Below are 14,436 nucleotides of genomic sequence, written 5' to 3' on the forward strand. Positions count from 1 at the left end.
CGGCTCTGCCTGTGCCCCCTCCCTTGCGTTTTCACCTTCCTCCCTCCTTCCCCCTCTCCTCTCTCCCCTTCCCTCCTCCATTTTCTCCTTTCCCCTTCCTCCCCTCCCTGGTCCGCCCTCTTCTCTTCCACCTGTCCTTCCTCCCTGCCCCCCGGGGAGCCCCCTGTTTGGGATTAGTTGGGGGCCACCGCCGGAGGCGGGGGAGGGGGCCCTGTGGACTGCCCTCTCCCCCGGCCCCAGCCACACCGCCCAGCGCCGGAGCATCTCCCCCTTGTCGATCTGATCCTCGGGCCTCGAGGGAGCCCAGCCCTCCGTCCCACCAGGATCCGTGAGTGTCTGCAGGGTGCGGGCTGGGCCTGGGCCTGGAAGGCTGGGCTCACTGCCGGCTGGTGGGGGGCCCACATCCCCCTCATTGCCCCCGACCGGCAGACACCCTCCCCCACCAAGGGCCTGCCCTGCACCCTCCATCTCCCCACCTCATTTCCCCTCAGCCTTTCCTCACCCCTTCTTCTCATTACCCAGCTCAGCCGTGCCCCCCAACCCCCCAGCTGCTGGGCTCCTGAGGGTCTGGTTTGGCTCTGACTTGCGATCTCACTCCGCCTCCGGGACTCCTGGCTGGTCTCCACCCCTGCTCTCCAGCCTCGGTCCGTGGTGACCGGCTCTGCTCTCTCACTCTGTTTCCGTGTCTCTCTCCTTTCCCCTGAGCCTCATCCTCTCCACCTACCGTGGGCCCCATCCCAGCCGGTCTCTGTCTCCTGGAAGTGTCTTTTTCCATTTTTGAATCTCCTATTTCATGTGTCTCTTGGACCTCTCTCTGACTCTGTCCAACTTCTTTCTCTTTGCGGTGAGCCCAGCCCTTTCTTGGTGTGTCTCTATGAATCTCCCCGTCTCCCTCCCCTCCCTCCGTCTCCCAAAACTCTCCTGTCTCCTCTCTGTCTGGGAGGATCCTGTGCCTGGTCTCAGCCTCTCCCCACTGCCCTCTGTCCACTGTTCACTTTGCCTGGGCCTCTGCTCACCTGTCTGCCTCTCTCTCCACCTCCGGGCTTGGAGGCCGTCTTCCTTCTCTTACTTTCTGCTTTCTTCCCCCAGATCCACTCCTCATCCTGTCTCCTCCATCCCTCACTCCTTAGCCACTGCCCTGCTTCGTGGCCCACTTTATCTTTCCCACGGTGATCTCCCGGGCCCCCTATTCTCTCTTCCCCTTCTGTGTCCCCCTGCCTGGCTTCCGGTTCCCATTCCTCCCCTTCTGTGCGGATGGATGGATGGATGGATGGATGCTCCTGTGTGTGGGTGCTTGTCCCCTGCCTGTGCCCCTCCAGGTCACTCACTCTTCTTCCCTCCCTCAGTTTCCCTCCTTGACTCTCCTTTCTCCTCTCTCCATGTTGGGGAGTCTGTCTCTCAATCTTGTGTCTGTCTCTCCTGCTTGGTCTTTCCTCTTCTCCAGAGAAGCTGTGCAGCTCATAGACCTTTTCTCTCCATCTCTCTCTTTCCGACTAGCCCTCCTTGTAAGAGTTTGGTGATTTCTCTCCTCCCCTCTGTTCCTGTTTCTGTTCATCTTTTCTCTCTATCCCTCACCCCATTTGCCCTCTCTCCTTTGCGATATTTCTCACTTGCCCACTTGTCTGTCTTCCTCTCCTGGCAGGGCCCGTTCCGCTCACTCAGCTGCTGTGTTTCCATCTTTATCTGGCTCTGCTTAAGTCTCTGGGCCTGATTCCCTGCCCTCCTCTCTCTGTGCGCTCTCCCCCTTGTCTCTGTCCCCTCTGGTGTCTTACTTCTAGGTGATGTCTGTGTGTCCTTCTCTCTCATTGAGCCCCACTTCCTTTTGGTTTGCCTGTCTTTCTGTCTGTGCCTTCCTGTGCCTCTGTGTCCATCTGCTGCCCCAACCCAGTCCTTGAACTGTCTCTTTCAGCTCCCACCTGTGTCTGCCACCTGCGGGTCCCTGCCTTTCTGGCCCCTGTCTCTTTCTTGATCTTTATGTTTCTAGTCTCCTCCCTGATTTGTCCCCAGAAGCCCCTGGAGCTCAGGATGACCCCTCACTCTCCCAGCCCCGCCCCTCCACACCCCTGTTCCCTGTGAGTTCTTCTGGGTTCGCCCTGCTTCCTTCCATCCTGCACCCTTGACAGGGCTTCACTTGTGATGCGGATTACAGTCCAGAGGCCCCAGGCGGTCCAGTAGGCCCTCCTACCCCCAGCCTGTCTTTCCCAGAGGTCCTGAGAGAGAGGGACCTGTTCAAGGTCACCTGGGAGGTGGCGGCAGAGCAGGGACCTAGGGGGTCTCTAGTGGCCCTGGCCTAGGTTTTTCTGGCTACAAGGGATGATGTGAAGTGTTGCCGTGTGCTTCTGCCTCCTCCATTGGTGGGTCTCATTCTGCCATCTCCCCAGCCTAAGCCCTCCTCCCATGGGAATGAGTGGCGTGTGGGGATCCCCCCAGGCTCACATCACCCCACTCCAGGCCTCTCAGGAACCCTCTCCCATGGAAACCCAAGTGTCCCTTCCCATGGGGCCCTGCCCTTGACCAGGGGGAGCCATGCAGTTGGCCAGACTCATCCCTGCCTAGTGGTCCCCCTGCAGAAGGCAAGGGCACTGGGAGCAATTGTGGGAAGCAAAGACTCACTGCCTTCCGCTAGTCTTCAGCTCCCTCGAGCAGGGTGGGGGGCCATAGTTTGGCATGCGATTCAGCGGATAGGGCCCCCCTGCTTTATTCACTCCTTCCATCCAGCTTTCTGGTGGCATCTTGAGTAGATTTGTGTCTTCTCTACATTGTGTCTTCATGTTCTATTCTGTGTCCCTCCTGTGTCTTTTTTTTTTTTTTGTCACACTGCTTGGCATGTGGAATCTTAGTTCCCTTACCAGGGATTGAACCTGCACCCCTTACACTGGGAGCGTGGAGTCCTAACCACTGGACCACTAGGGAAGTCCCCTCCTGTGTCTTGATTTCCCTCTCTTCTACCTGCCCACTCTCCTCCTCTCCCTGCCCTGCCCTTTCTCTCTCTGTCTCCATGTCTCCCTGTCTTCTGTCTTCTCCTTCTTTCTCTTTCCTAGTCCTGTCCTCTTCTCCCTACAACTCTCCTTCTCTGTTTCTCTCCATTGTTTCTCCCAATTCTCTTGTCTTCGTATCATCTTTCTGTTCTCTTATATTTTGGCCTATTTTCCCTTTCTCCTTTCCTGAGTCTTTTCATATCTCTGCCACCCCCAGCCTCTCTTCTCTCTGTTTTTGTCTTTCTCTCTCATTACTCTTTTTCTTTTTTTTTCCTTTTTTCTTTTTTAACCCCTTAGGTGCCTTGGATCTTCCCATCTGTCTCCATCTGTGTGTCTCCATGTGTCTTTCTCTTCCCAAGTTTCTTAACTCCCGGATACTTTCCCCTCCAGACCCCGGATGTCCAGGCTTCTCTCCCCGTGGGATTGTGGGAACCAGGGACGTCAGGAAGGTGGCAAGTGAGGCCTGGGATGGGGTTGCCTAGCAACCACTGCATCCTCTCCAGCCGGTTTCTGTTGCCTAGTAACAGCTGCCTGCCCAGAGACAGCGGCGGAACTGGGTGGGGGGTGGCACTTCCTGGTTTCCTATTGGGGTGGAGATAGTCCCTGGAATCTGCTCTTACCTGAGATCCTTTTCATATCTCCCTCCCGTTTGGGTAGCTGTGAACATTCTCCATCAGTTCTTCTCCCCCTCGGTGCTGGGGTGCTGTGAGCTTTGCCCCCCCTCCCCACTGCTAGTCTCCTCTGAGTCTCGGTGCCCCCAGCGATGCCTTCAGTACTGTCAGCTCTAATGAGGGCAGGGGCCTTCAGAGCTCAGCAACTGTGTCCCAGGCTTTGTGGTCACCACCCCACGCGGCAGTCCGCAGAGGGGCTCAGAAGCCCCCATTTGGGCAATTTCCCCGTGGGCGGGGGGTCTCCCTGCAGGTGGCGAGTGGGGGCCGCGGCAGCTGCGTCCCCATGAGGAGGGGAGGAAGATGCCGGCTGAGCTGCTGCTGCTGCTGATTGTTGCCTTCGCCAGCCCCAGCTGCCAGGTGCTCTCATCACTGCGCATGGGTGAGGCCCTAAAGCCCCCTCCGCCCCGCCTCCCCACAGACCCTCCCATTGGGCCCTGGGGCTCTTCTCTGATCATGCCGGTCCCTCAGGCACCAGGGGTCTGGGCCGCAGTCTGGCAGCCCCTGCCCAGCTCCTTCCTCCCCCTGAGCCTAGGAGTCGGGATCCCAGGTCTCTCCAACCTCAGATTCAGGAGTCTGGACCCCTTCACCCCACCTGCAGCCCTATCTCAGAGCCAAGGAGTCCGGGAACCCAGCCCCTCCTCCCTCAGGACGCAGGAGTACAGTCCCCAACTCCTGTGTTCCCTCAGCTGCCATCCTGGACGACCAGACCGTGTGTGGCCGCGGCGAACGTCTGGCCCTGGCCCTGGCCCGGGAGCAGATCAACGGGATCATCGAGGTCCCAGCCAAGGCCCGCGTGGAAGTGGACATCTTTGAGCTGCAGCGGGACAGCCAGTACGAGACCACGGACACCAGTGAGCAGGGCCACGGGGGGCGGGGGTGAGGCAGGCTGGGCTGCTGCCTCCATCCCTCCCTCAGCCTGCCCTATTCTCTTCTGGCCTCCTCTGCCCCTTCCTTCATGGCTGCACTGCCTCCTCCTTCCCAGAGATGGCGCTGCTGAGTGTGTGGGGCAGCAGGGAGAGCTCCAGCCTGGGTGCTGCCCTGGAGGACCCGAGGGCCTCATTTGAAAGACAAGCTTCATGACTGGTTGGGGATGCTTAGCCCCCAGAGCTAAGTAACGAGGGGCCCAGCCAGTGGGCTGGGGGCCTCAGGGGCGGGGACAGCGCAGGTGTTCTGGAGAAGACTAACCTGAAACTGAGCTCTGAAACATGAGCAGGATCTAGAACGAGAGGCATTGCTCAAGATCTAGCCTGTGAAACACATGCAGCCCTCTAGTAGGGGGTGCGTGAGTCTACTGAATACTCACAGACTGAGCGAATGTCCCTTGAACAGACGTGCTGGGAACACAGACTTGTGGGAGATGTGGCCTTCAAACGAGTGTTAGGCAGATTTCTTCCCTGCAGACCTTGTCAGAGCCTTTATTCTGTTCATGTTTGTTTTGGATCTTTGAGAGGCCAAATGGGGTCCAGTGACGCCTAGACTTTTTTGGCTGGAGTAGCACAGAACACAAATTGAGAGGCTGGGTTGGAGGGTGTGGAGGCAGATGGTGTTCCAGGCACGTGCCTGTGGTCTGGAGCTGGGGCAGAGGGGAGGACTGAGTGTTTGGAGCCAAGGAACACGATGTGGGGTTGCACTCAGCCTGACCACCTGGGCTCAGGACTTGTGTGCAGAGATCGTGAGAGACTGGAGTATAGCTGGGTGATGGGAGGTGAGGCTGGGCAGATTGACAGGTCAGCTCGAGGAGGCTGAAAGATGCCATCTTCACGTGCAGGCAGTGGGGAGTCATTGATGGGTTTGGAGCAGGGAGCTGGTGAAAGTGGAAATTAGAGGCTAGATTTGGGTGGCTCATGAGGAGGCTGGTGAGTGCCTGAGTTGACACTGCTAGGTAGGACAGGGGAGGAGGGGTTGAAGAGAGAGGGAAAGATGTGAAAAAATTTGAGTACAGAAATGAGACAGGACTTGGTGACTTGACCATTAGGAGAAAGATCAAAGCTGAGGATCATTTCCAGGGATGTGGTGTGTGTGAATGGTGACCCCGCCCTCCTCACCAACACAGAAGGCACGCAGGTAGTAAGTTTGGAGGAAAATGAAATGTTTAGTTACGATGCTCTCTGTTGGGTGGCAGAAACCCAACTCAGGCTGACTTAAGAAAAACAACTTATCAGGTCCTGTCGCTAAAGGCCCTGATGCTGGGAAAGATTGAGGGCAAAAGGAGAAGGGGGCGGCAGAGGATGACACGGTTAGATGGCATCACCGACCGACTCAACGGACATGAATCTGAGCAAACCTCGGGGAGATAGTAGAGGACAAGGGAGCCTGCCATGGTGCAGTCCACGGGGTTGCAAAGAGTCAGACACGACTTGGTGACTGAACAACAGCAAAAAATGACCTAAAGATTAATTTGGGGCTTGCTTGGATCCAGGTCCTCGAATGATATCCCTGGATTGTTTCTGGCATGCAGATACTCAAGTGATGTTCCAGGAAGCTCTGCATCTTCCTCTCTGGGTCCTACTTTGCTCTCAGTTGGTTTTGTTTTCAGGAATGCCCTCCCCAGTTGGTGTCAGGATGGCCACAACTGGTCAAAACTTTACATCTCTCCAGTTTAGCAAAGCCAGGGATAATTTTAGCTGCAGACCTGGGGAAGGCTCTCAGTGGCCTAGTTTGAGCCCGTCCCCATCTCTGAACCGATCCCTGTGGCCAGAACAATGTGATTCTTTGATCCTGGGTCAGGAATCAATCAGCTCTGGGAACCATGTGCTTCCCCGAGGGAAAGTTCATGTTCTGCTATGGGGATGAGCACGGGGCAGGTGAAAACAAGACTCTGCCCGCCTCCCAGCCTAGAGACACACACGTGTATAAGGAGAAAGAAAAGGTAAATGCCAGTAAATGCCAGTAAATGCAACAGAGGAAAGGTGTTTGGGGTGTAGAGCATAGAGGGAGCCTTGGCTGTCAGTTCGGGGTAGAAGGTGTGTTGGATGACCCCCCCACCATGCACTACAGCCCACCAGCGTCCTCTGTCCATGGGATTCTCCAGGCAAGAATACTAGAGCAGGTTACCATTTCCTCCTCCAGGGGATCTTCCTGACCCAGGGATGGAACGTGCGTCTCCTGTGTCTCCTGCACTGGCAGGTGGATTGATTCTTTTACCACTGAGCTGCCTGGGAAGCCCAGTATTCTAGGTTTTGTGTGGTTAAAAAAGTTGACAAAGACAAAGGTTGAGAAACCAGACACTGGATTTGAAGCCAGAAGGAGGTCCTTGGTGTCCTCTTGCCCTCTTTGTTTCTCTCTTGCTCTGACCTGGCCGTCCGTTGGCCTGTCTCCCTGTCTCCCTGTGTCTCGTGGCCCCTCTGTTTTTTTCCCCTGTGATGGGCCTGGTCAGGGATTGGGCCTCTGGGTGTCCGGCACGGGGAGAAGGATCAGGCAGCCTTATGTGGAGTGTCGGGTTCTCTCCCGGGCCAGGGAAGGGTCCCCAAGGGCGGGGTCAGAAAAGAGGAAGCAAGTGCCTGAATCTGCGGTCTCTTCCTGCCCCTCACAGTGTGTCAGATCCTGCCCAAGGGGGTTGTGTCTGTCCTGGGACCCTCCTCCAGCCCCGCGTCTGCCTCCACCGTGAGCCATATCTGTGGAGAGAAGGAGGTGAGAGGGGAGCCTGGGGTGGGGGGCGGGTCCATGGAGGCTGAGGGCTGGGGAAGGGGAGCAGGATGGAAACACAAGTTCTTCTCTGTTTAGATCCCCCACATCAAGGTGGGTCCTGAGGAGACACCCCGCCTTCAGTACCTCCGCTTCGCGTCCGTCAGCTTGTACCCCAGTAATGAGGACGTCAGTCTGGCCGTTTCCCGGATCCTCAAGTCCTTCAACTACCCCTCGGCCAGCCTCATCTGCGCCAAGGCCGAGTGTGAGGGAGGAGAACAGCTTTTTATTTCATTTTTGCTTCTTTGATTTTGTTGGCCATGCCTTGCAGCTTGAGGGATGTTAGTTCCCTGACCAAGGGTCAAACCTGGGCCCTTGGCGGTGAGAATGAGGAGCCCTAACCGATGGACTGCCAGGGAATTCCCACGAGGGAGGAGAGCAGGAGGCTTTGTTTTCTATTTCCCCGAACTGCTCTTCCCAAGAGATCTAGTCTCTCACAGTCATTTGTGCCCCCTGGTTGTAAGGTCTGGGGGAGTCAGACACAGTCTCTCCTTGTCCCTGCATCCCTTTCCCTTTAGGAACCCAGATCTCTGGTTCCATAGGCCACCCCCCTTCTCACTTCCCCACCCCAAAGAGACCATTTAATGCGCAGATAATCACTAAGCATGACTCCGAGCAGGCCCCTGCTAGGTCTCGGCGTTTCGTCAGTGAGTAGTGCTAGGCTCGGTCCCCGACTTCCCGGAGCTCCGGGGCCACTGGGCCACACGGCAGTCGAGCAGTTGTGATTCAGAGTGATGCGAGCTCTCAGGAGTTAAGTGGGGAGTGATCCTACCCTGGTCTGAGAGCCTCAGAGTCCGCCTCCCAGAGGAAGGGACCTCTATGCTGGACCTGAAGGGTGGGGATGAGTTGAGGTGGGAGAGAAGGGAAGGCGTGGGTACTGAGTAGAAAGCAAGGCAGAGACAAGGCCCAGGGAGGCTCAAAGATGCTCCCCGTGCAGGAGTAATGAAGCAGGACCCGGAGATGGGGCTCCATCGCTCCGGGCCTTGTGTTTTATCCTGAAGACGATGTGCTAAGTTGCTCAGTCGTGTCCGACTCTTTTGCGACCCCATGGACTGTAGCCCGCCAGGCTCCTCTGTCCATGGGATTTCCCAGGCAAAAATACTGGAGTGGGTTGCCATTTCCTCCTCCAAGGGATCTTCCCCACCCAGGGATGGAAGACAGATGTGTCTCCTGTGTCTCCTGCATTGCAGGTGGACTCTTTACCCATTGAGACATCAGGGAAGCCCGGTGATGGAGGGTGGGGCAAGGACCACACCAGGCGGGTGTGTCGCAGGAAGAGCTCTCTGGGCCTTTTGGCTGCGGTGTAGACAGCAGACTCAGAGAGCGACAGGAGATGTGGCACGGAGAGCCCCCAGAGGTGGCGAGGGATGGTCTTGGTTAGGGCTCAGGTGGTGGCAGGAGCTGGAGGGGCCAGAATGGATCTGAGGAGCATCATGAGGGAAGGCCAGAGGGGGTGACCAGGTCCTGCCCGAGGAGGAAGGGACGGTCAGTTCTGGGGCATGCAGTGGGTTTGAGGTGTCCTTGAGACAGTCAAGAGGGGACGTCTAGGGGGCTGGTGGGGCTGGTGGGCCTGTGGGTGTGCAGCTGGAGAGAGAGAGGACCGCGCTCAGTCACCTCCAGGAAGAAGTCCTCTTTCATAAGGTATTTCCTGCACACTTGCCGTGGTCCAGACGTTCTTCTTGGTCTTAAGGATGAAGCTGTGTGTGAGCCAGGCCAGGGGTCCCTGCCCTTGTCAGAGCTAATGAGAGGAGCCAGGCGGTGAACATAGAGGAGACGTGGTCCAGCCAGCAGTGTTGAGTCCTGTGAACAGGAACTTCCCTGGCAGTCCAGTGGTTAAGACTCGAGTTTCCAATGCAGGGGCTGTGGGTTCGATCCCTGGTTGGGGAACTGGGATCCCAAGTTGCACGCACAGCCAAAAAAAAAATATGTATATGTGTGTGTGTGTGTGTGTGTGTGTGTGTGTGTGTGTGTGTGTATAAAGTCTTGTGATAAATAGAGGAAGATGACAGGAACTGGGAGAGCTGGGGCAGGGGGTGGTATTTGAAATGGGCTGGTGGGCTTGGGCCTTGTTGAGGAGGTGACATTTGAGTAGAGATCTGAAGGTGGTGAGGGATGGAGCCAAGTGGGGATCTGGAGAAGAGCGTTCCAGGCAGAGGGGACAGCAGGCGCGGAGGCCACCAGGCGTGTGTGTGTGTTGGTGTGTGTGTGTGTATGTGCACGAGGAGGCCAGCATGGCTGAGAGTGACTGAGAGGAGATGAGGTCAGGGAGATGAGGCACATGGGCAGATGGAGTAGGGCCTTGGGGGAGTTGAGGACTTTGGCCTTCACTCTGAACAAATGAGAAGGCGTCGGAGGGTTCGGAACAGACGGGGACACACCTGCTTACAGCAGTTCTGGCTGCTGCCCGGGGAACAGGCTCTCCCGGGGGTGTGGGGCAGTGCAGCCGTTGTAACAGGCAGAAGATGGCAGCGGCCTGGGCCAGGGCGGTGATGGTGGCTCGGCGCCACGGGGTATGCTTTGAAACTCAAGCCTGGGTGGATTGGGCGCTGATGTGAGACGGAGAGGAAGCCAGGCTGCCATCAAAGGTTTTGGCCTGAGCGCCTGGCCGGCTGGAGTTGTGCACTGACCCCGAGAGACTGGTGGTTTGGCGAGAAGAGCAGATTGCGGCTCCGCACGTGCGAAGTGTGCGTGGCTGTGATGCAGCCCCTTGGGGGCAGAAAGGTGGCAGGAGACAGGCATTCGGAGGTCAGGGGAGGTCCTGGCCCAGCACCCCAAGAGAGCCAGCTGCGCTCTGGACAGCTGCCCCGCGTCCTCTCCCCAGCTACCCCGTGCCAGGGAGCAGGGAGCGGCCACTCCCATCCAGGCGCACGGAGGGTCTCTAACGCAGGGCCCCTTCCCTCCCTCAGGCCTGCTGCGATTGGAGGAGCTGGTGCGCGGCTTCCTCATCTCCAAGGAGACGCTGTCTGTGAGGATGCTGGATGACAGCCGGGACCCCACACCGCTGCTCAAGGAGATCCGTGACGACAAAGTGTCCACCATCATCATCGACGCCAACGCATCCATCTCCCACCTCATTCTCCGTAAGGTGGGTCCCTCCCTGCCCCGTCTCTGATTCCCTGCAGGGTCAGGAGCAGAAACATGGGGGTGACAGAGCAAGTCAGCCGAGGCCCGCGGGCCTCAGTGGTTGCGTGGCGGTCCAGAGTCCCGCTTCTCACGTGCAAACACTAACCAGGAAGTTCTGTCTCTTCCCGCTTGCACCCCTGGTTGGATCCTGGACAGTTGCCTCCCCTATTTGAGAATACTTCCTACCTCATTGGGCTGCCATGAGGGTAAATGAGGGAATGGTGGGGAGGCACCCGGATGGCCCCTGGCCCAGAGCAGATGTTGGCGTACTGGGAGTGCACTGCGGTCTTTACTGAGTGCTTGTCCGACTCTGTGTTGGGGCGTTTACGTGTCTTCTTTAATTTGGCTCTCGGGAATTCCCTGGTGGTTCAGTGGTTAAGGTTCCACACTTCCGCTGTAGGGAACATGGGTTCCATCCCTGGTCGGAGAACTAGTATTGCACAAGCTGCATGGCTCAGCCAAACAAATATATTATAGACGCTTCCCAGGTGGCACTAGTGGTAAAGAACCCCGCCCCCCGCCCCGGCAATGCAGGAGATGTAAGAAACGCAGGTTCAGTCCCTGGGTCAGGAAGACCCCCTGGAGGAGGGCATGGCAGCCCAGTCCAGCATTCTTGCCTGGAGAATCCCATGAACAGAGGAGCCTGATGGGCTACAGTCCATGGGGTCACAAGAGATGAACATGACTGAAGGGACTTAGCGTATAGCACAGTATATATATGTGTATTTGGCTCTCATCCCACCCTTCAGGGCAAGTATGATACCATTTTGTGAATAAAGAAGTAGAGGTTTGGGGGGAGAGATGGACTGACTCAAGGCCACCCAGGATAGGCCAGTCCCAGGACCTTCTCCTCCCACCCCAGGGCCCTCCAAGTGCCACCCACCAGTGACCCACATTCATTAATCATTCATTGTTCCCTGCTCTTAATTTTCCTTATAATCTGATCTGTATTATTTATTTTTCTCCAGCTTTTAAAAAATTAAAACCATATGTCATTGCTGAGTGTAGCTTCTAGGAAGAAGTGTGACAGAATCCATGGGACTCTTGAGGAAGGCGTCTGAGAGAAAAGTCTTTGGGTTCTCAAGGCAGGCAGGGCAGCCCTGGGCCAGGGTCCCAGCCGCTCCTGTGTGAGCGGGTGACCAGTGATCACCTTCCTTTCTGGCCTGCACTTTCCCGTCCTGGAAGGGGCTGTAACCACGCACTAATAGCTCTTGCCATGCAGGCAATGCAGGCTGGTGCCATTTCCTGTTCTAATGATCCGAGTGGGACAGAACTGGGCACTGCAGACCTAAGATGTCTTCTAGCTTTGTTCTTGAGGACTGTGAGAATGTGAATCTTGAGAGTTATTTATTTATTTTTTATTTTCTAAATTTTTTTCTTTTTTGGCCATGCTGTGGGCAGGTGGGCTATTAATTCCCACCCCACACCCTCCCCCCCCCAGGGATCGAACCTGTGCCCCCTGCAGTAGAAGCGCAGAGTCCTGACCACTGAACCTTCAGGGAATTCCCCCAAATCTTGAGATTTAAATGCACGTCCTTTCATGGCAAAGTGCTTTTAAAAATGGCAAGGCGTAGTTTTTCTGACCTGTGACCAGGCTGAGCCCTACATATTAGCAGCCCCAGACTTGGCTTTGGGGTAACCTGGGGTTAAGGTTACCTACCCTTCCACCACCCTTTTTCTGAGGTGTCCCTTTGGCTGTCTCCAGAGAAGTAGTCTTCTAAGTGACCTAAAGAGAAAGGTGGGCACTTGAGGGCGTCATTCTCCCTCCAACAAAATCTTCATCCCACCTGGGGCGCCAGCCACCCTGTGGGATGGGAGGGACCGAGGTCTCCCTCTGTCTCCATGCATCTCCTTTTTCCCTGTCTCTCTCTGTCCCCGGGTGTCTCTTACTGTTTCCCATGGGGTGTCTCTCGGCTTCTCCCCATTTCTGCCTCCTCTGTTCTCCAGGCCTCGGAGCTGGGGATGACTTCAGCGTTTTATAAGTACATCCTCACCACCATGGTGCGTACCCCCTGCAGCCCCCACCCGCCTCTGCCCCAGGTGGGCCCGCCCCAGCCTCACGCCCTCTTCTCGGCCCCAGGACTTCCCCATCCTGCACTTGGATGGGGTCGTGGAGGACTCCTCCAACATCCTGGGCTTCTCCATGTTCAACACCTCGCACCCCTTCTATCCTGAGTTCGTGCGCAGCCTCAACATGTCCTGGAGGGAGAACTGTGAAGCCAGCACCTACCCCGGCCCTGCGGTGAGCTCGCGCCCTCCTCCCAGCACACAGACACTTCCGGGGCCCCTTCAGGCTTCGGCCAATTGTGCTCAGAACCCCCTGGTACCCCTCTTGCTTTCCGAGTACATCCAGGAGGCCTCATGGTGCAGCCCTGGGGTTAAATCTGACCCATTTCTTCCTCTCCACCTGTTCCAGCCACACCTCCAGGTGCCCCAGCACATGCACACCCCAGGGCCTTTGCACTTGCTCTTCCTGCTGCTCTGCATGTACATCCCCAGGGAGCTAGCGATTCGCTCATCACCAAGTTACTGCTCAAATGCCCCCCTATTTTAAAAATGGCCAACTACCCACTATTTGCAATGCGAGAGACCCAGGTTCCATCCCTGGGTTGGGAAGATCCCCTGGAGAAGGAAATGGCAACCCACTCCAGTATTCTTGCCTGGAGAATCCCATGGACAGAAGAACCTGGAGGGCTACAGTCCGTGGGGTCACAGAGAGTCGAACACGGACACGGCTGAGAGACTAACACCCGTCCAGGTTTAGCCCCCCCCCCGCTGGGTTTTTCTCCGCAGCACCTGTCTTTGCTCATCTAATCACCCCGTGGCTTGCTCTGTATTGTGCTTAGATGCATTTGTAGAGATTTAGGTTGTAAGTTCCATGAGGGCAGGGGTTTGCTGTCTGTTTTGTTCATTATTGTATCCCCACACCTAAAACCAGCTGGCTCAGGATAGATGTCCAAAAACATGTGTTGAATAAATGCAGACATACAAAAGATGCATACTTAATGTGTATTTGTTCACAGACATCTAGTCAGACACCAGGGTACCTAGAAGACACACTTTCGTGCACAGAAACTTACACGGACACCGAGCCACGCGTTCAGACGTGTGCGTGCAGGGCCCTCACGCACATACAAGGACAGATGCGCATCTGTCCACACCCTGCACCTACTGACACCACACGGCTACTCAGACCGTCACACCCAGCCCGCTGAGACACGTTCTCCCACGTTCTCCAAGACACACGTCCCGAATTCACAGACACAGCTCAGCAGCCTGTGCGTGTCGAGCCCTTGCTGAGTGCCAGGCGCTGTTCTGAGCTCTTTGCATGCGTTCTCTCCCTGGAATCCCACATAAGCACTCAGAGGCAGAGTTAACTGTTACCTTTACTTTTATCAGGGAGGAAGTGGAGATTTGGGGAGGGGTGTGGACTCAGCTCTCTGCAGGAAATATTAATAGCAGAGCCAGGCCTCTAGCGGAGTCATCTGCCACCTGGCTGTGGGCTCATAACCCTTATGCCCTCCTGTTTCCTGCACATGACACCCCTCCCCCCATGTATAGACAAATATGCACGTTTGTCCAGCCCCGCCCACATAAGTGTGTCCCTGGACACGGGCTGTGGCTGTCTCCCTTCCCCTCCTCCATGACCCGTGTCAACCACATGCACGCATGGATCTCTGTGCCCACGAACCTCCCCGCTGTGGGGGTGACAGCTGGCCGTCCAGGCAAACCCTCTTGGATGTGCCCTTCCCAAGGCACATGCCCCACAGGAAAAGCCGCCCTGACCACGGCTCGGGCAGCCTGCTTGCCCTTCCCCCTGCCATCTCCGACCCCCGAGAAACCCCTCCTCACTCCTGACCTCATGATTTTACATTCCTGGAGAGAGGAATGTCTGAGGGCTTGGGGGTAAACACCACGGAGCTTCGGGCCTCCCTTGGCTGAACTCCCGTCTTTCCCATTCGTTCCCCATCTCTGCCCCC

At 56.6% G+C, this 14,436-nt stretch overlaps 1 protein-coding gene across 2 annotated transcripts in view; it reads left to right on the forward strand.

The window, feature by feature from the left end:
* The window catches only part of GRIK5 (glutamate ionotropic receptor kainate type subunit 5), a 61,855-nt gene continuing 47,419 nt past the window's right edge, over window positions 1-14,436 (forward strand). The window contains exons 1-8 of one of the 2 annotated variants that reach the window (XM_065926184.1): window positions 1-328; window positions 3,900-4,028; window positions 4,336-4,500; window positions 7,182-7,279; window positions 7,373-7,538; window positions 10,240-10,418; window positions 12,404-12,457; window positions 12,537-12,698. In XM_065926184.1, the coding sequence (XP_065782256.1) occupies window positions 3,950-4,028; window positions 4,336-4,500; window positions 7,182-7,279; window positions 7,373-7,538; window positions 10,240-10,418; window positions 12,404-12,457; window positions 12,537-12,698 (903 nt within the window). In that variant the 5' untranslated portion in view covers window positions 1-328; window positions 3,900-3,949. The remainder of the gene's footprint in view (window positions 329-3,899; window positions 4,029-4,335; window positions 4,501-7,181; window positions 7,280-7,372; window positions 7,539-10,239; window positions 10,419-12,403; window positions 12,458-12,536; window positions 12,699-14,436) is intronic. The other variant, XM_065926185.1, reaches the window with a different exon arrangement.

Source organism: Muntiacus reevesi, chromosome 2 (genome assembly GCF_963930625.1).
Source record: "Muntiacus reevesi chromosome 2, mMunRee1.1, whole genome shotgun sequence".
NCBI classification, from domain to species: domain Eukaryota; kingdom Metazoa; phylum Chordata; class Mammalia; order Artiodactyla; family Cervidae; genus Muntiacus; species Muntiacus reevesi.